This window comes from Tenrec ecaudatus (genome assembly GCF_050624435.1).
Source record: "Tenrec ecaudatus isolate mTenEca1 chromosome 18 unlocalized genomic scaffold, mTenEca1.hap1 SUPER_18_unloc_2, whole genome shotgun sequence".
NCBI lineage: Eukaryota > Metazoa > Chordata > Mammalia > Afrosoricida > Tenrecidae > Tenrec > Tenrec ecaudatus.
This window is the reverse complement of record NW_027457665.1, coordinates 892,734-913,334: the sequence shown is the minus strand read 5'-3', so window position 1 is coordinate 913,334 and position 20,601 is coordinate 892,734. Positions and strand designations below refer to the sequence as shown.

The window sequence follows — 20,601 nt, the reverse complement described above, 5'->3', positions numbered from 1 at the left end:
CTACATCCATGCCCCTTCACATCAATTTGGTTGCTTATCTTTTGAACTTCTGATACCATTTCTCCTCAACACCTCATGATCACACAGGCTGGTGTGCTTCCTTGTGGGCTGTTTCTTACCTGCTAGTTGGGCACTTATTTAACTGCAAAGCATCTAAGACCCCATATGCTATTAATAACCAGGCACCATCAGCTTTTTTCAACCACATTTGCTTATGCACCCATTTTGGCTTCAGCAATCATCTGACCAGTTTATCGAGCAACACACAGACTTACTGCCATCAAGTTGATGCCAACTCATAATGACCCTATAGGACATGGGAGACCTGCCCCTGTGGGTTTCTGAGACTGTAACTCTTGATGGTGGTTTCAAACTGCTGACATTTCAGATCACAGTCCAATGCATAAACACCATGCCACCAGAGCTCCTACATATCCTGAAACCCAGCATTATTTGTGTGATATAATAATGTGGAGGACGAGGAGGCCAATTTGAAGTCTTTAGCTAATAAACAGGCCATGAGGTGTGTCTGGCCACCTTCACACACAGTGAGGCTCATTCCCAGGCATCACACTGCCCAGAGGCATGTGTCACCAGGTCACCCCACTTCTTCCATCTCCCCACCTCCTCTATGATCCTGGCATCACCAGGGAATAAACTTGAAGTGAAGTACAAGGGGGCCTTACATTCATGGACAATTCCATTAACTTTTTCTTCCGTGTTCTGGAGGTTTTTTGAAGTCCCTTCACACGATATCACTGCCACTTTGTAGGAACTTGAAGGGTGTGATGGGCTGCAGGAGCCTCCTGAGCAATCTGTTCTGGTGAAAGTGTGAAATGGTTCTAAATGAGTGTTTCCTAACGTGGGCAATGCTGCCCCCTGGGGGGCACTGGAATAATCCGTGGGAGCTGCCAAAGCAAATAACCTACACCCTATCCTGGATTAGGGATGGGCTATTGTATAAACGTTAATTGCCAGAGGGTTGCTGGGTAACTATTTTTCTGAAAATTGGACAGCTGACCAAATAAGTTTGAGATCCTTTATTCTACATGGATACAACATAGCAGATCACCAGTGATGCGTGCTGTTGTACACCAGTGCGGCAGGACTCCACTATCACTGCCTTTCCCTTGAAAAAGCACATGTAGAATCTGTGCTTTGTTGTCCCTTGGGAATAGGAAAGCTGTAAGAAACCTGTAATGTCCTCACTGAGCTAAGCTGAGATTTCCTCTTCTTCGCAGGCTTTTTCACATGCGTTACAGCTCCTACTCCAGTGAGCCTCGAAACGGAACTCATGATGGAGCAGGTGAAAGAACGTTACCAAGACGTCAAGAGCCAGCTGGAGACGAAGGTAGGTGTGAGGGGTGCCCGAGGGGGAGCCTGGGGCTTCCTTTTGTGCACAGAGAGCCGTGCTTAGTGCTGACCCTTCTCCAGGCAGCTGCCTTGGATTTCTCTGGTTGGTGAGCGGGGGCACTAAGAAGACAGTTTGAGGGAAATACAAGCAGAAATGACTGTCAGTGCCTGGCCCAAAGTCGCTGGGGGCTGGCATGCTGAGTGCAGCCCTGCCAACTGCTGTGCGGGAATTCACACCACCTACCTCATTCTTAGCATAACTTATCCTTGGCTTTGCCTCTCGTGGGATGCTGCATAGTTTCTCAGCCAGGATTACCCTGGCTGACAAGGTCTTCTCAGATGAAGTTAGCTCCTGCCTCTCCTTAAATGGTGACTAAGAGAATGTCCGCACACAGTTGCCATGTGCCGCGTTCATTCTACTTTCAGGACTCAGAGAGCCAGCCACCCTGTTTCCACCGGGACCTCTGAGCTCCTGGGTGTAAGTTACTTACCTAAACGGAGCTTGCCAGCCAACGGCCAGACAATATCTTCTCCCACGGGAGGTTATCCAACTGGTCCAGACAAGGCTGTGCCTACATCTTGAGCACTGAGTCTTGGGGATGTCACCGCTGCCTTTTCATCCCTGACTTCTGCAGGCCTCAGCTCCTTGGCATGCCCGACAACCTTGCTGTTTCCATGTCATATTGTCAGGGGCTAATGTTTCTCTTTCCAGGTAAACTACAAGCAGGAAATTGAACTAATGAAGAAAAACTTTGAGAAGGAGAAAAGGGAAATGGAGCTTATGTTCAAAAGTGAAGTCAGCATGCTAGAGAGCCAGAGAGCAGACCTGGATGCCCTTTGCAGCCTGCAGGGGCAGCTGTGGGAGATAAGGAGTGGGGGCCCACATTGCCCCAAGGAGTTGGCCACCTTAGCTCAGTGGCCAGACGAGAAGCTACGCCTGAGACACCAGCACGGACTACCACAAATCAGGTCTGCTGCCCTGTTTTCTTCTGGGTCCTCCTTCAGTCTGAAGTTCTTCCCAAAAACCCACATTAGATATTTAATTCAGGAAATGACTCAACTGCAGTGCATGCTAAGTGGGTAGTTTTTCTCTGGCCACAGAGAGGAAGGTAGGAAAAAATAGGGCTTTGTATGAGTTGTTTTAACTTAAATTAGAAATATATATATTAAAACTTAAGTTATGAAGTAATTTAGTTTGTAGACTTCTTTTAACACATTCATATTTATTTTCTGCCTCAGACTTCTCTGTAGCAAAGGAACAAAGTAGCAAAGCATCTTCCTTATTTAATGTCATGTTCTAATTTTCCAGTGCACGCGGTAGCATGTGGGCAAATGGAGAAAAAGGCTAAAAGCTCCTTTGCAATAGGGAGGCCAGTTATCTGCGAAGGTAGCTTTTCAAAGCTGTCCTAAGCGAAAGGAGCCCTGCTGGGGCTTTGGGTTAGCATCAGGCTGCTAACTACAAGATTGGTGATTCCAACCTCCCAACTGCTTTGTGAGAGAAAAACAGACTTGCTCCTCCAAGAAGAGGGACCATCTGAGAGCCTCGGCAGCAGTTTGCTCCATCGTGAAGAGCATAGGAGTTAGAATCAGTTTCATGGCAGCGAGTTGCTGTGTCATCACAAAGAAAAGCAATGAAAGATTTCTTTGGAAAACTGAGCGTATCAAGTAGGTTTCACTTAGTGGAATGATAACTGGTTGCTGCCAGCCCATGCCTATTTATCATGACCTCACTCTCCCACAGAGAATCTTGGCCCTCGCCAACTTGGACACCAAGCGGGCTAGAGCCCTGCTGACCAGACCTGCAAAGCCTCCTTGGGAAGCATTCTTAGCTGGGAACATGGCTCGGGTTAGAAGTGGCACTACGATGACCACAGTGGACCAAGCCATCTCCCGTGTCCTGTGACCTGGGGAGGTTGATGATCCCAGAGCCAGTCTGCCTTTCTGTCATGGTGCAAGGAAATTGAGGCAGCTTGAGTATGGGCGGTAAAGAAAATCCTGGACTACTGAATTGTACCCTCTTCTGTACCCTGCCTTTCTGTTCCCCAAAAGATGACCACACAGTGGCCTCAGACCTGGGCGTTGCAATAACACATACTGCCCGCTAGGATGATCCAGAGCTTCCTCCTGAGAATTTTGCTTCATAGTATCTGAACCTGTGAACTGTCTGGTAAAGGGCGGGCTACTGTCCAGAACACCTTATAGACCATTTCCACTATTCCCAAGCCCTCTCAGGCTCTAAGAAGCAGCAAAGGGACATGTCTGGTCCCAGGAGTTTCCTTAACTGGCTGGAAGGCTGCTCCCACCCCCATTCCCACCCCATGTCATGATTGTGAGTCGAGCCATATTGCATGACTCTGATGAGCTGAGTTACTCTTGTTCTCCCAGGCTGACTGCTCTCAGCTGGGCCTCACTCCACCGCAGTGTTATTTTCCTGGGGCTTCTAAAGGCCTCTTTCCTAGATGTTTAAAATACTTTTTAGAGTAATTTCGACTAAAGGTACTTTTTTTTTTCACTAAACTTTAGGCCAGTACTGCCCAATACAGCTTTCTGTAGTGATAGACATATCTTGTGTTTGCCTGCCCATTACAGGAGCCACTGGCCACATGGGGTCACTGAAAGTGACTGATGTGACCAAGAATCTGAGCTTTGATTTTATTCCATTTTAATCCGTCTAAATGTAAATTTAGTCCCATTTGACAAGTCGTGTCTGCTGCATTATCAACTAGATCCTGTGCATGCACTCTCTGAGCGCAGCTGGCACGAGTAGCGAGGAGTTGTGCACTTAGAACGTGCACTTGGGCAGGCCTTTCTAACCCTGTGATACATGTGACATTCGTGTTTCTGAGCCAGGTCCATGTGAAAGTTTCTGTAGAAAGGGGGCAAAGGCTGAACTGAGCCAGGAACTCCTGTGGATGGAAGCAGCGCACTTGTTACAGCAATGGGACTGTAAAAAGAAAAAGATGCTTCAGAGGCAACTGCAGCTAGTGACAGACATGGGAGCCCAGCTGGACTTGGACAAGGGATAGAGAAGAGAGGCAGAAGGAGATGCTAGCCCAGTGCAAGAAGCAGCAATGCAAGTTGGGTGGGGGGTGGAGGGTGGAGGGTCTCAGGGAGGGCTGATGAGTAAAGAGCAAGCTAAAATTTGCAAAGTGTTTGCACTTGACAAGTTAGAAACCACATATAGGAAGCAATTAAAAGGGCTTTCCCTGGAGGCAGAGGGGCTGAAAGCCTTCTTGAAGGAGGGAAAGGCAACTGCCTCCAGGCCTGCTGAGGTCCACAGAAGTCAGAAAGGAGACGGGACCAGCAGGGTCAGAACGTGGAGAGGCTGAGTTCCTGCGTATGCCAGGGAGGCATCTCACTGCAGATCCTGTCCAGAGCCCGGTCCCGAGAGCAGCCCCACAGCCCAGAGGACCCTCTGCATAGCTCACTATCAGGGCCATCCCATCTTGGTGAATGATATAGAGGTGGCTCCTGCTCCTTTAGAGACATGGGTGATGTATGCTATCCCCTAGAGGGGCAAGGCCCATGTTCCTGGAGAAACCCGTACCTTTGGCTAGCAGCCTTGCTGGTCAGAAGCAAAGATCATCTGAGCAGCAGGAGTCCAAAGCCACAGAGCAGCCCTTACTGGACATGGCTGGACACAAGCTGCCCCTCTAGGAGCCTCTGTGTCTTGGAAGGTGAGCATGGGGTAGGGACCACTAGGACAGGACAGCAGAAATTAGAAGATGCTGTACCGATAACAGAAGGTAGAAACTGTGCTGGAGAGAGAAAAGAATGACATGAAAACCAGGCTCCTACAGCTGGAAGATAAGCTTCTGGCTAGGGAGAAAGAAGCAGACTCGAGAGAGAATAACAGGTTTGCCCTCTATCCATTCTTAAACAAGTGGAACTGAGTCATCTCAGTCCCTGATGACTTGATTGCATAACCCCCTTTCATCCTAGCAGGCTGGTAGACTCGGCACCAGGAGAATACCACGTAGCCCAGGTGTGCCCAAGCTTGCAAGCCCAGTCTGGCCTGTACTCGGGCCGTGGTGTTGCTAGGTGCTGTGTGAATGCGAAAAGAGAAATTTTCCATACAGAAACCCCCAGAACTTCACCAAGAGGACTGCTGTGGCTTAGACTCAGGTTTTCACTATCTCTGTCGGCAGGAAATCTGTGCTTGTCTCACGGGGCCCACGAAAGACTGCCCTGAACCCCATTTCATTCCTTTGGGGTCTCTGAAGGTCTCTGCCTGCCAGCTCCAAGCACCTTCCTTTAGTCCCACTGTGTGTATTTATTGAAAGTGTCCTTGGCGCAGATCTACTGCTTCGTGAATTCTGTGAGAGCCCCAAGAACTGACTGGGACACTCGGATGTTGGCCGCAGAAGCCAATGCCTTCTAGAGAAAGCTGAGCTGAGAGGGAGTTCTTAATTCCACCAGCTGGGCAGGCTGCTTGAAAGGCCACAGGTGGAACTGGCCTTCTCGCTTGAGGACTTTGGCTGGCAAATGCTCTATCTCAAAAGCCTGGGATATAGGAAGGCCTTTCCCAATATTTTCCATAGATGGACCCATGTCCCTGAGTGGCTTAAATCAACACAGATTTAATATCTTACAGTTCTAGACGCTACAGGTCAGAAATAGGTTAAAATTTAGCTAATTTCTTGACAGCTTAGTTGCATGTTAGCTAGAACTGAGAGCTAAATTGTACTCTAATCGAGGTGTCATCAGGGTTGTGCCCCTTCCAAGGGGTTCTAAGGAGAACCCATGTACTTACTTTTTCCACCTTCTAGTAGCCACTCACATTTCTTGACTCGTGGCCTCTTCCACTTTTCAAAGCGTCCAATGGCTGGCTGAATCTAAGGCTGTGCCTCTTCTGCCTCTTTCATTTAAAAGGACCCTAGTCTGTACAATAGGCCCACTAGAATAGTCCAGAATAATCTCATTATCTCACAGTCAGCTGATCAGCAGACTTAATTTCATCTTCAACTGTAATTCCCCTTAGCCATGTAACATAATATTCACAATCGGGAATTAGAACATGAATAATGTTTTACCAACTGCCATCGAGTTAATTCTGACTCATATCCACCCCAAAGGGCAGAGTAAAACTGATCCCTAGGGTTTGTGAGGCTATAAATCTTGATAGAAGCAGAAAGCCCCATCGTTCTCCTTTAGAGCAGTGAGTGGGTGGGTCTTTTAGCTGCTGGCTTTCCAGTTAGCAACCTAGAGTGAAATGCAGATGAATACAATACCAACTGCACCACCATGGCTTCCCAGAACAGTCTTTAGGAGGTCATTAATCTGCCAACCACAGCAGTGATCTGGATGTTTTTTATCTCTGATACATTCATGATCACATATCTTTGGTGTATTTAGGTGTGTATTTTTTAAAATATTCTAATGTTATATGCAATAAAAAAGTGTACTGCTATGATTTTATAAGAAATTGATCAGATCGTTTTACCAGCACCCAACACAAGAAATAGAACCCTCCTGGATTCCCCACACATAGCCAGTATCCTGACTTCTAACTCCTTAATTTTGCCTGTTTTTGCACTTTATATAAAAGAAGCATACCATCCGTCCTTTCTTACCATATGTTGTTTGTGAGATTCTTCCATATTGTTGCTTAGAGCTATAGTTATTTCATTTGCACTTTATTTTTCATTCTCTTGCCTGCATTTTTCTACTGCTATGAAAGTTCTTTTACATGTCTTCTGGGTCAATGCAATATGTTTGTATGGAATGGAATTTTTTAGATTTTAAGATATAATAATGTTTACCTTTTTATTGACATAAGAAACAATGTGTCTTGTGCAAAACTCAACTACAACTCTTTTTTTAATGAAGTTTTTATTGTGAATTAAGGTTTACAGAGCAGATCATACTTTAACACTCTGCAATTCATACATATTTTGATGCCATTCATTCATTCCAGTCCCCTTAATGTGCCCTCCCTTAGTCCACGACTTCCCTGTTTTCTATGTCCTTTTCTCCTCCTTTCCTAGCCTTCTGTCTTTGGGTGAATGCTCCCCATCTCATTTTAACGGTTGACTTTTCTAACACAGTAGTGAGTTGAAGTCCAGACCCAAGGGAGCACGGTCTTAGGGGCCCTACCAGACGCTGTCTGACCAGTAAGCCTGGTTTCTTTTAGCATTTTGATTGACAGGTTCTTCTTCTCTTTCCAGGACTCTCTAGTGTGATTTTATGCAGAGCTGGTGGTGGTGGCGCCAGGTATCACCCCGTTCTTCTGGGCCCAGGATTGTGGAGACCGGTGTTCTCACTGTCCCTTCGACTAAGTGTTTTCCCTGTGTCTGTTTAACTGCCACCCCGCTGCTCTGCTCTGGACAGGGAGAGATCAGTCCTTGCACCCTAGACGGCTGCTCAGAGACCTTTAAGACCGCTGCTACTTACCAGATTAGAATGTAGAGCACTGTCTTTGTGAACTATGATATGCTAATGGATCATTTTGTCCCCTGCAACTATTGTGATACCACTCCCCCAAAGCCCAGTACCTTATTCCTTCAGAGTATCTGCTTATATTTAAGAAGTTGTCATAATTTTGTCCTCTGTTCGCCCCACCACATTCATGGATATATTTGCAGTAAAAGTAAATATACAAATACTCTCTTTTAAACACACACACACACACACACACACACACACACACACACACACATATATATATATATATATATATATATATATATATGTTTGTAAAAGTCTCCTATCTGTTCAGCCTGTGTGTATGTCCAAGTACTCACTTGTAGATTCCCCAATCCCCCACTGTTGTAGGACTTTGAATCTAACAGTGTTTGCGTCTGTAGTTTCTCACTCTTGCAAACTACCGGTGTACTCGCCTGCCTGCCTCCATCGTTTCTCCTGTGTGTTGCATTCCCCTCCGCCCAGGCTATCACTTGCCTGTGTTCTAGCCGCACCTCCCCCCCCCCCTTTCCATCCTCTGCAACCATCAAAGAATGTTTTTATTTCCATAAGAAAACTTACTGTTGATTTTTATAGTGGTGGTCTCATACGATATCTGTCCTTTTTGTTTTTGACTAATTCCACTCGGCGTACTGTCCTCCGTGTCCATCCCTCTGTGAGGGCTTTGCAGGTGCATCGTTATTCTTCGACGTTGCATAGCATTTCATTGTGTGTTTATTGCACCCAAGTTTGTTCATCCATTCTTCCACTGCAGGGCATTTAGATTGTTCCTGTTTTTTGCTATTGTGAATAATGCTATGACGAACATGGGTCTGTATCTATTTATTTGTGTCATAGTTTTTATTTCTCGAAGACACATACCAAGTAGAGGGATTGATGTGTCATGGTATTTCTCTTCCCAACTTTCTCAGGGTGCACCATACTGCCTGCCACAGTGGCTGCACCATTTCCCAGTTCCTCCGGCAGTGTATGAAAGTGCCAGTCTTTCCACACCCTCACCATCATTTGTTGTTATCTGTTGTTGTTTTTTTAACCTTCCAGTTAATTTGGGGGGTGAGGTCGTATCTCATTTTGATGTGTATTTCTCTAATGGCTAATGATTAAGAGCATTTCTTCATATATTTTTGCCCCCCTGAATGTCTTCTTTGGTGAAGGATCTGTTCACATCCTTTGACCATTTTTTAAATTAGATTGCCTATCTCTTTCTGTTGAGATACTCAATTTTCTGTAAATTTTAGAGATGAGTCTCTTGTCCAGTATGTCATTGTCCAATATGAAATTCCACAGCCTTTGGCTGCTCTTTTGACTCTTGGTGGAATCTCTTGACACACACAATTGTCTACGTTTTCGGAGCCCCTAGTCATCCATTGTCTTCTGCTCTGAGTGTGTTCTCCATTACTTCTGTGAGGGCAGTTACATACTTGGCTTCACATAGTCTCTTAATTGTTCAGCAGATAGGATGAGCAATCTTCAGTGTATCTGCGCTCCAAGCAGCCAAAAGTAGAATTCCACCTCCACCTAACACAGTGTACACACCTAGAATCAGTCTGTTTCCCATACTAGAGCCAGAGTGACCATTTCAAATTTCATGTCCCATTTATTTGACAGCCCTACTCTAAACCCTTTGCTGCTTTTAAAGTTCCCATGACTTCTTTTTCTCTATTTTTCCCTTAGTGCCCCATGAGATCAAATGAAGTCAGATGAGACATACTTGTGCTTGATACTAGAACATAATGCATAAGATAAGCATGGCAAGGTTATATAGTACCTTGATTACTTAGATAGGGAAAATTAGAATCTAACAAGATGCCAGACAAAGACGTAGTTGGGGGGATAAATATCGACATGTGTTCAGGACAGAAAGTATGGGTTCAAAGCTCATTAGGGATTTTTTTTGTTGGTAAAAATACTTGCCTGTCATAAATCACTTGTGTTGTCTTGGCAGAGATTCTTTAAGAATTGTTTGTCAGGAAATAATGTGGCCCAGGGTAGCCTTGGTCATGGAGTAGATAGTGACACCTGCCTTTCTCTGCTGAGGTATTCACTGTGCATCAGGCCGCTCCATAAATCAATATGTGTTTCTTCCTCAGTTTTTCCTTCCAGTGATGACCTTGGAGTATAGCAGGTGACAGTCTCACTAAAGAGGAAAATGTGTGCATATATTTTAAGCTCTGGTCATTCTTGTTTCTTAGATCCCTGCCAGGATTCACTAGCAGGGAATAGTTTTTGGAATGCCCCAAGGTCTCACATTCAGTATTACGCATTGATACCAACCATGGGCACATGGTTCCCAACTTACTTCTGATTGTCAATTGTGCTTGCAGAGCCGAGCTACAGAGGCTTTCTGAAGAAAACACATCGTTGACAAATGAATTGGGAAGGATTCAGCAAGAACTTAAAGTTGCAGAAAGAACAAATGATGTACAGAGGTAAAGGCTTGTCCAGGTTCAACTTAGGACCTTTGAGCTTGTGACCCAGTTTTCACATAGCAGAATGAGTGGTTTCCTCTCAGTAAAGTGAGTGTAGAAGTTACTGAGATAGAAAGTGGGGCGTATTCTCAAATCAACCTCACTTTCCAGAAAGCCAAGAGTGGATGAACCTAATTGGTCTCTGACCATGACATGACACATATGTAAAGGGCCCTGGCCTACCTCCACATGCAGGCAGCCCCTCTCATACCTGAATGCCTGGTCTCAGACGTAAAAGGTAGAACACGTATGTATGTGGCAGCATGGCCCACCCCACAGTGAGCAGCTGCTACACCCATCCTTCTTACCTCTGCCATCGTGGCATACCACCTTATTCCCTGTATGAAAGTACTCCGCATCACACCTGATGGTGAGGACAGGTGGACATAGTTTAGTACAGTGAAATGATCCTAGGGCCTTCCTAGACTAATACAATATCTATGTTCATGACTCAGTAATAATTTCAGGTGGACTTTTCACCACGGTTTATATTTGTATGTAGATATCGGCATTAGGGGTAGGTCTGGGCCCTAGGACACTGAGGCAGGAACAAGGGACAGGGAGTGGAGTGCTAACACTGGTCAGTGAGTTTTCACTGCTGTAGCCATATCCAAGGGCAGTCTGCCTTTTGATTTTTCTTCCAAATAAGAAGTTCAAGATAAAGTCAACTCTGACCTGCTGCGAGCATGGAGCATAGTTGATGGAGTAGCCATGACGGTCAGAAAATGGATGGCAGGGGAAGGGACCAGCGGGGATTTGCATCATTACAGTTCTGAAATCCAGGAGGTCTTCCCTTGAAACCATTTTCTCCTAAGTTTACTACCAGACTCCATTCCCAGCAGATCGCAGTGAGGGTAAGATGGTTTGTGTTTGTGTTGCTGGGTGGCTAGTTCCATACTTTGCTAAATCCGTAGTAATTTGCTTGACTAAGGATTGCCACGGAGAATGCTCCTTTTGTACAATCTGGCAAAATCTTGCAAGCGAAAACTAAACCCACTCTCATTGAGTGTGTAGAGGCTTTCTAAGACTGAATCGTTAAGGGGTGTGGGAGGCTATACCATTGACCTTGGCAGTTACCAGCACAAACCAAGGTGACACCTGGCTTTGGTTTCACCCTCCCTGCTGAAAATTTTCATTTCCGCCTCAAAAAGAGTCACCTGACGAATCCCATCTGACCCTAGACCAAGGATGGGACCAGCCTTGTTCTCATGTAAAATGCATTGGAAAGGGGATTATTGGAGATGCAGTTAGTTTAAAATTTGGCACCTTGTCTTTTGATCTCTCTTAAGTTCCATTTTTAATTTGTTCCAGTTTTTAATACTTTCTGCTTTCTTTTCTAAAGGTTCTTGTCTGTTTTACTTTGTTATTGTTAGTTGTTTCTGTTGTTTTTAAAGTATGTTTTCCTATAGATGAAGTCCAGAATAGGTGCATCTATACAGACCCTAACTGGATTAATGGTTCTTTGGGAGTTTCACACAGTTGGTTAGAAGGAAATGGGAAGCTAATAACGACGAGTACAAGAATGAAGAAAATGTTCCAAAACTGATTGTGGTGATGATTATACAATCTTGATATGATTGAACTATTGAATTGTATATATGTGAATTATGTATCAATAGAACTTTTTTAAAAATTAAAGAATCGCCTGAGAACTTTGCTAAAATATTGATTGTGATTCAGTATATTTAGGTCAAAAATTCAAATTATCAACAGGGGTTGGAACTGGAATGAATCGGTTTGAAGTCCTAGGGGTAAACTTTCCTAAATTCTTCTGGCTTTAGGAGCTTGGGATCAAGATTGAACCATCACCACTATTATCAATCATAGCAGTAGCAGTAGTGTAGAGGGATCTGGGCCGTAGAATATGAGGGGAGGTAGGGGTGGGCCTTTTTGTCCAAGCCATGGTGGACTGTTACTAGAAGAAGAAAACTCATTAATTGGCAATGATATTGTTAATTTTGCTTTTTCAACAGGAAAGAAATTGATATTTTAAAGAAAGAGAAATATCAGGCCTGCCTTGAAATGGAAATGATCAACAGTCAGGTTTAGTATTACCACCTGATGTGAAGCTAATGAACTTTCCTTTCTCTCTTTCTTTCTTTCTTTAAAAACTATTTTCGAATATTATAGAGGACTTTGTTCCTCAACGATTTCAGAATGCAGTAACTACCTCCCTTGTCAAAAATCAGAAAGTTCGTGTGGATACATTACTGCCGTCAGGGACACCCCATTTTGGTGCTGCCAGCCATCCTGATAATTCTTAGAATCACATGTGGCATTTATATCATGTCTTCTTGTCTCTTTCTCTCGGTCTGTTCTTTATTTTGGAGACCATGGCACTTTTGAATATTACATGCAATTGTTTTGTTCTGTGTCTTGAAGTTTGGGTTTGTCTAGTCATTGATAATAATTAGATTGAGATGAGGCTTCTTTGGCAGAAGTACAAGAGTAAGAGTTGTGCAGTCATCAGCACCATCAATGTCAGAACTCTTCCTTCTTCCACTCATTGTTAGCTTCCCACTTCCCGCATCCTCCCTGCCATGCCCCTAGCCAGCTATCACTCCAGTTACTGTCTCTAGAGATTTACATAGCCTGGATTTCATACACAGAAAATCACACAAAGCACAAACAATGACAAAGCAAAACAGAGAAAAACCTCAGCCAAAAGAAAATATAAAATGTTAGAAACTGCCACCAGTTAGAACCTCCTTGGGAATTCAGCCAGTCTCAGCCAGAATCTTAACAGTGAGACACACTTTCACATAAACTAACAAGTACTAGCAGACCCCTTAAAATCCCCTTTTTTAATTTATCAGAAAACCACTATAACCAGAACACCACTTATGATTATTTCTGTCACCTAAATCCTACTCATGTATTCCTATCTCCTATTCCTTCTACCCAGTCAGCTCTATCATTTCTTCCTCATCTCAACAGAATACAATTTCCAGCCCCTATCTGAACTTTCTCCACTAACCCAAAGAGCAAGTCCTGTCCCTCCCTCCTCCACCTACTCACACACAATCCAGAACCTTACATACCATCTACAGTTGGATCACTATGCCATGCAAACAACAGTCAGCAGTAGTAACCACAAAAAAATCAAGATAAACAAAAGTCAACAACTGAAGATTACGCAACTTCATTGGAATACACAGAAAGTGAAGACCTTAAATTACCAGAAAGAGAATACAGGTGAATGATGTTTGTGACCATACAAGAGATTTGGGGGTCAATTCTGAAAAAAGGAAGAAAGTGTGATACTAAAAACCTCACACCCCAAAGAAACCGAGAAACAAAACAATGAGATAACAGAATTAAAAAACATTGTATGAGAACTGAGCAATACCGGTGTTCATCGCAGCACAGTTTACAATTGCAAGGAGTTGGAAACAACCCAAATTTCCATCAACAGATGAATGGATTAAAAACCTATGGTACAGATGTGCTTTACATAATTGATGTATGTATGGATTGTGCTAAGAGTTGTATGAGCCTCTAATAAAATGATTTAAATAAAAACTATGGTACATACATACACTGGAGTACTACACATCACTAAAAAGCAGTGATGAATGCATGAAGCACCTTGCCACATGGGAAAAACTGGAGAAAATGATGCTAAACAAAGTAAGCCAAGCACAAAACACAAATACAACATGAGTCCGCTGAGGTAAACTTAAAAAAAAAATGCAAAAGAGACATAAGGAAAAAGCTACTGTATACAAACATTCCTGGGGTGAGGTCCAGGTAGTATGGCAGGGGCCAGACCAAATCCAGGGATACATATGTTAGACAATTAAAAAGGTTGGGGGGGGAAGAAAATGAAATAAATGGGTAGCTGGGGAACAGGGAACTAACCCATCCAAGGGGAGGGTCTTGTTCATATCGTCGCCGGGAAAGAAGGACCAGACTTCTACCCCATGCTCCAAGATGTGAATGCAACATACTGGCATGAAGCAAGGAACCAGTAGAGAGGTCTGAGGGGTTGGCCCCAATCCCAACTACATGGACAGCAGCCCTTGCCCCCAGAAGAAAGTACTTCAGAGGATAGCATTGAAGCTACAGCTCCGAGAGAGGGACATGTCTGATCAGAGCAAATCGAAGCAAATGAAGGGGGAGGAAGAGAGACTGGAGCACATCCTGGCCCACCAAGCCTTAAGGACAATATCCCCACTAAGAACAGCCAATGCACAGAGAGGACCATATGGCTGGTCCCACTATGAGACAGGACATCCCCCACTGACCCATAGCCCTATAGGGGACAACACTGGAGACTCAGTGTGGGAATTAGACCGATCTGACCCCACCACACTGAGGCAAAACATGAAGGGCATGCAACAGAACAGCAAGGGGAGCAGAGCAAGGAAGTCCCGAGGCATTATCAAAAATAGACTTTGGGTTCAGAGCATGGCACCCCATCAGGCTCAATCAGCAAACACTCGCAAATGTCAACAAACAGACCTTGAACTATTGACAGGCTTTTCTTTTTTGTGTCATTTGTTTTTTGGTGGTGTTGTTTTGTTTTCTTTTGTTGCTTTGTTTTGTTCTGTCTTGTTTTTGTGTATATTATTATCTCTGCAGGTCTATCTAGATAAAATAGGTGGGATAAACAATCTGGAGGAGAAAACAATGGGACTGACAGTTCCGGGGGGACATGAGAGAGGGGAAGGTTGGGGAAAAGAAGTGGTTAACAAACCAAGGGACAAGAGAACAACAAGTGATCCAAAATCAGTGGTGAGGAGCGTGTAAGAGGCCTGGTAGGGCTTGATCATGGGTAATGTAACCGAGAGGAATTACTGAAACCCTAATGAAGGCTGAACATGAACAAGAGCAAAGTAAAAGGAAATAGAGGAAAGAACTGCAAGGCACATAGCATTTATAGAGCTCTAAATATAGGCATGTACATATGTAAATATATTTATATATGATGATGGAGAAATAGAACTATGCATATATTTATAGGTTTAGTATTAAAGTAGCAGATGGACATTTGGCCCCTACTCAAGTACTCTCTCAATGTAAGAACACTTGTTCTATTAAACTGGCATTCCATGATGCTCACCTTCCAGACACAATCACTGAAGGCAAATGTGGTGAAGAAAGTCAATGGTGTCGGCTATCAAAAGATATAGCATCTAGAGCCTTAAAGGTTTGAAGGTAAACAAGTGGCCTTCTAGGCCAACCAAAGCCCACATGGAAGAAGCACACCAGCCTGTGTGATCATGAAGTGTCAAAGGGATCAGGTATCAGGCATCAAAGAACAAAAAATAATATCATTGTGAATGAGGGGAGTGCAGATTGGGGACCCAAAGCCCATCTGTAGGCAACTGGACACCCCCTTACAGAAGGGTCACGGGGAGGAGATGGGCCAGTCAGGGTGCAGTGTAGCAATGATGAACATACAACTTTCCTCTATTTCTTAAATGTTTCCTCCCCACCACTATCATGATCCCAATTCTATCTTACAAATCTGGCTAGACCGGAGGATGTACACTGGTACAGATAGGAACTGAAAACACAGGGAATCCAGGATAGATGAACCCTTCAGGACCAGTGGTGGGAGTGGCAATACTGGGAGGGTGGAGGGAAGGTGGGGGTAGAAAGAGAGAACCAATTACAATGATCTACATATAACCCCCTCCCTGGGGGATGTACAACTGAAAAGTGGGTGAAGAGAGACGTTGAACAGTGTAAGACATGACTAATAATAATTTATAAATTATTAAGTGTTCATGAGAAAGGGGGGCAGGGAGGGAGGGTAAAAAATGAGCTCATACCAAGGACTCAAGTAGAAAGCAATGTTTTGAGAATGATGAGGGCAACAAATGTACAAATGTGCTGACACAATGGATGTATGAATGGATTGTGATAAAAGTAGTATGAGCCCCCAATAAAATAATTACCCCCAAAAAAGAACTGAACAATAGAATGGAAGAAAATGAAAATTGAATCTATGAACTTGAAGACAACCATGCAGACTTCAGCAAATGAGAGAAACAAACAAAAAAGTAAAATAATCTGAAGTAAACCTGAGGATGATGTGAGAAACCATGAGCAGAAGTAATGAATGTCTTGTTTGGAATACTGGAACGGGAAGAAACAAACAAATCTACATATAAATTAGTAAGAGAATTTGTGGAGGAAATTTTCCCCAGTACTATAAAGGAGGAGATAATATCCATTCAGGAGACAGAGAGAACTCCAAGGAGGTTAGACCCGGGGGGTGGGGGTAGGGGACATGTATAGGAGGGCATCAGGACATATGATAGTCAAAATATTCAACTTCAAGGAAAAGGAGAGAATCTTGAGAGCAGCTAGAGAGGGAAAAGTCACCTTCAGAGGTAATCAGATTGGAATAAGCTCAGAGCTCACAGCAGAAAATATGCAGGAAATAAGAAAATGGAGCAACATAGATCAAACTTTCAAAGTAAAAACCTGCCAACCAAAATCCTGTATCCAGCAAAGCGATATATCACATATAAAGAAGAAATAAAGGTATTCCCAAACAAGGAAATAGTTAGAGAATTCATAAAAACAAAACCAGCATTGCCGAAAACACTAACCATATCTCTATGGTCAGAAAATCAACAGCACAAAAACATTATGAGATCGCCACAGTCCGTGCTACTATCCAGAAGTCAACACACTAAAACAACACCCAAAACAGTAGATCTAGACGGGAAACAAGGACATGAATAGATTCCTCCCTCCCAAACACAGATAATACAATATGATAGTAACTCACCTGCATTTGGAATTAATACCAATGAAAATCAATGGGCTAAATACCCCAGTCAAAAGACAGAGTAGCAGACTGGATTAGGAAACAAGATCCATCAATCTGCTGCCTTCAAGAAACACACCTCAAACTCACAGACAAAAACAGACTGAGAGTCAAAAGATGGAGAAAAATTTACTAAACCAATGACAATGAAAGGAAGACCTCACACAAATAGAAAACTACAAGCCAATATCTCTCATGAACATAGATTCTCAACAAAATCCTGGCCAGTAGAATTCAACAACATATCAAAATAATAATAATACTTCATGCCCAAATGGGATTCATACCACCATATAAACAAAATATAGAAGAACCAGATGATCATATTGATGGATGTAGAAAAAGCATTTGACAATATCCAACACCCATTCCTAATAAAAACAATAATTAAATATAAGGAAATTCTTCAATATACTAAAGTCCATATCTTAATATCCAACAGCCAGTATCATACTGGATGGAGAAAAGCTGAAATCATTGCAATTGAAAATGGGAACCAGACAAAGATGCCCATTATCCCCACTTTTATTCAGCATTGTGCTAGATCCTAGCCAGAATCAAAAGGCAACAAGAGATTAAGGGAGTGCAATTGGGCAAAGAGAAATTAAGCTCTAGTTATTTGCAGATGGTATGATTTTATATAGAGAGAAAAACCCAAGGTCTCCACAAAACCCTGTTGGAAATAATTGGAGCTTGTTTCAAATAAGCACCCATCTAAGTGAGATGTCAGTAAACTCACCTGGAAGAAGCACACGATCATCGATGATCCAAGGATTATCAATTATATAAACCAGATCTGAAGAAGGGAGTGCTGTCAGAGCTGAAATTTGTGACATTCTGGTGTTCACAAAGCTATGGCTGACAGTGGGAGCCCAAAATACATGTTCAGGTTCTCCACAGGGAATAAGCCTCCAGTGGCCCCCCTCTGACTATCACTGAGAGATAGGAATAACCTGGTTATCAGGCAGCTGGTATTGGAAAGACGATTATAGTAAATTAAAATGATAAATAGGGCTTGAATGGTTAAAATCTTGTTATTTGAGCTCCCTTTAGATACACTTTGACTTTTATCTAGTTTTTAATATTTTCTGGGTTTTGCTGTTGTTTTCTAGATTAGGTCTTATCTCTGCTGTATTTTGTTATTTTGGTACCTTTCTTGATTCTCTGTTATGTATCTTTCTGTGTTTGGGGGTTTATCAAACCCAGATTGGGTGAATCTGTAGAGGTAATAACTGGAGTAAGAGTTCTTGGGGTGTATTGATGGGGAGGAAAGAGGTAATGGGGAGCTGACATCACGTAGTATGAAAAGGAAGAAATTGATTATATGCAGTAATTGCACAATGCTGCTTGATCTGATAGAGCTATTGGTATGATGTCTGGATTATGCCCTAATAAAAAGATCTGGGAAAAACATAAATTTTAAAAAATCAATTTTCATTTACATCAGGGCTATCACATTTTTAACAAAACTCAAGTGAATATTCCCAAATTAATTAAGTTTTCCCACAAGTTTACAGGAATGCTGCTGCTCCACATAACACAATACTTTTTAGCGTTTTAATGAAGGTCGGGAAGACCTCAAAGATGAATTCAAGGCAAGTCACCTCAGAAGGCTTTGGAGACTCTCTTTCTGGGTTTCAAAGGAATCCTCTTTATATTTTCTCAAGGATGATCACAGAGACTTCTCAGGAAGACATCTGAAGAGAATGGAAAGCTGCGCTGGGGAGGAGGAAGAAGGACAGGAAAATGTACCACGGCGTGTGTTCTGTTACGGCGCCATACCTGCTCCTCCTGGAGGGTAGCAAGGACTGTCTGACGAGCTCCTCATTGGGAACGACCCATCCACCTGACGCAGCCTTATCTGCCTTCCACACTGCTCTGTGTTCCCAAGCTCAGAGGACATTTAAAACGAACATGATTTGCATCCCTTGAACATGACAAAACTCCCATTTGACATGACATAAATTGAAGAGTGAGAATTCTTTGGGAAATGAATAGAAAGATGAAAACACTTCAGAAGCATATAGGCATAGATAAAGATATGACATGAAACAGTAGCTTCATATTTTGATAGTTTTGTTTAATTAAGGTTTCTTTTTTTAATCCTTTTATTGGGGGCTCATACAACTTATCACATTCCATACATACATTCATTGTGTCAAGCACATTCATACATATGTTTCCATAATCATTTTTAACAAGTTTCTATTATACAATGCTTTTATATTTACCCTTGTGTGTGCGTATTAAACCTACAAGATAAAAATGATATGATTCTGCTCATTGCTGAACCATAGGTATTCACACCAACGTGGGAATACCTTGGAACTATGGTTGATCTCTCCCCTGAAAACTAATTGTTGTGAGAAAAAAAGAAAGGCAATCCAACAAAAATGTAATTTGATTCTTTTAAATTGTAATTTATTGAAAGATGCTCCTGACCAGTGGTTGACAGTAACTGAAATCTCTATGGTGAAAAACTGAGAAATTTTCTAGCAACTGTTGGAACACACGGCCATTTGTGTATACACCAAGAGGACATCTGTCAGACACTCTAATTTCCTGGCCCAGTGGTACTGAGAATATCAACAACTTACTGCCAGATAGAGTTGGATATCAGGGACAGGTCAGAGGTCCTTTTGAAGAGATTCATATGCTTTAAGTTTCTTCCTCCCCCCCCCCTTAACACGATGTTTTAAATAACTTAGATAAAAGTGGGAGGCCTTCAGAACAGTGGTTTGAATGTTCTTAATGGTCTAGATGTATTCTCACTTCTTCTCAGGAATAAAGCAGAGTTCTCAACTTCAGCATCATTGCTGTGTGAGACTGGATAAGTCTGTATAGGGGCTGTCCTATACACTGTAGGATATTTAGTAGCATTTCTACATGTCAGTAGCCACCCCTACCTACCCCAATTATGACAATGAAAAATGCCTCCAGATGTTGCCACGTCCCACAGTGAGACAAAATTACCCCTCATTAACCACTGAAAGGATCTGCTGGGGCTTCGTTTTTGTTTTCAATCATTGTTTTACCCTTTTTTGCTCTAGAGTCAGAAATACAAGGATCAGTTATCTCAGCTCAACCATAGGATCCTTCACCTGGGTGAGGAGGCCTTTGTCCACAAGGCTCAAAATGAGAAAAATCAAGTACCCGTTCAGTTGCTGACACTGAAGATGGATCGGGCTGGTCACCAGGTGAAAGAGCAGGTGAGTGGGCAGTGCAGAGTGGGAATATGAGAGCAACAACTTAAAGATATGGAGACATACACTGCCCCACACATAGCCAGGAAGCCTGGGGGAAAAGAACATGGAATATCATAGTTTTTTATAAATCTGCTTTATTTAGAAGAGTAGCATAAAGGAATTAAATCTTAAAAAGAGAGTAAATTCCTACAACCTTTCTGAAAAGACAAGTTGAAAATATAGATAGCAAGAGCCTCAAGAATCTCATTATAAGAAGTGAAACTTCACTGTTTGCAAATAATATGATTTTATATATTGAGAATCCTAAAGGGTCCACAAGAGACTAGCTGGAAGTCATAGAGGAGTTTAGTAGAGTAGCAGTATA

At 42.8% G+C, this 20,601-nt stretch overlaps 1 protein-coding gene across 1 annotated transcript; it reads left to right on the top strand.

The window, feature by feature from the left end:
• Positions 1 to 2,125: 2,125 nt before the first annotated feature.
• On the top strand, positions 2,126 to 20,270 carry LOC142435958 (ninein-like protein). Its single transcript, XM_075539978.1, has 4 exons — positions 2,126 to 2,322; positions 10,101 to 10,205; positions 12,218 to 12,287; positions 20,082 to 20,270. Exons 1-4 carry the CDS (start codon positions 2,126 to 2,128, stop codon positions 20,268 to 20,270), a joined length of 561 nt encoding a protein of 186 aa, XP_075396093.1.
• The last annotated feature ends 331 nt before the right edge of the window (positions 20,271 to 20,601 follow it).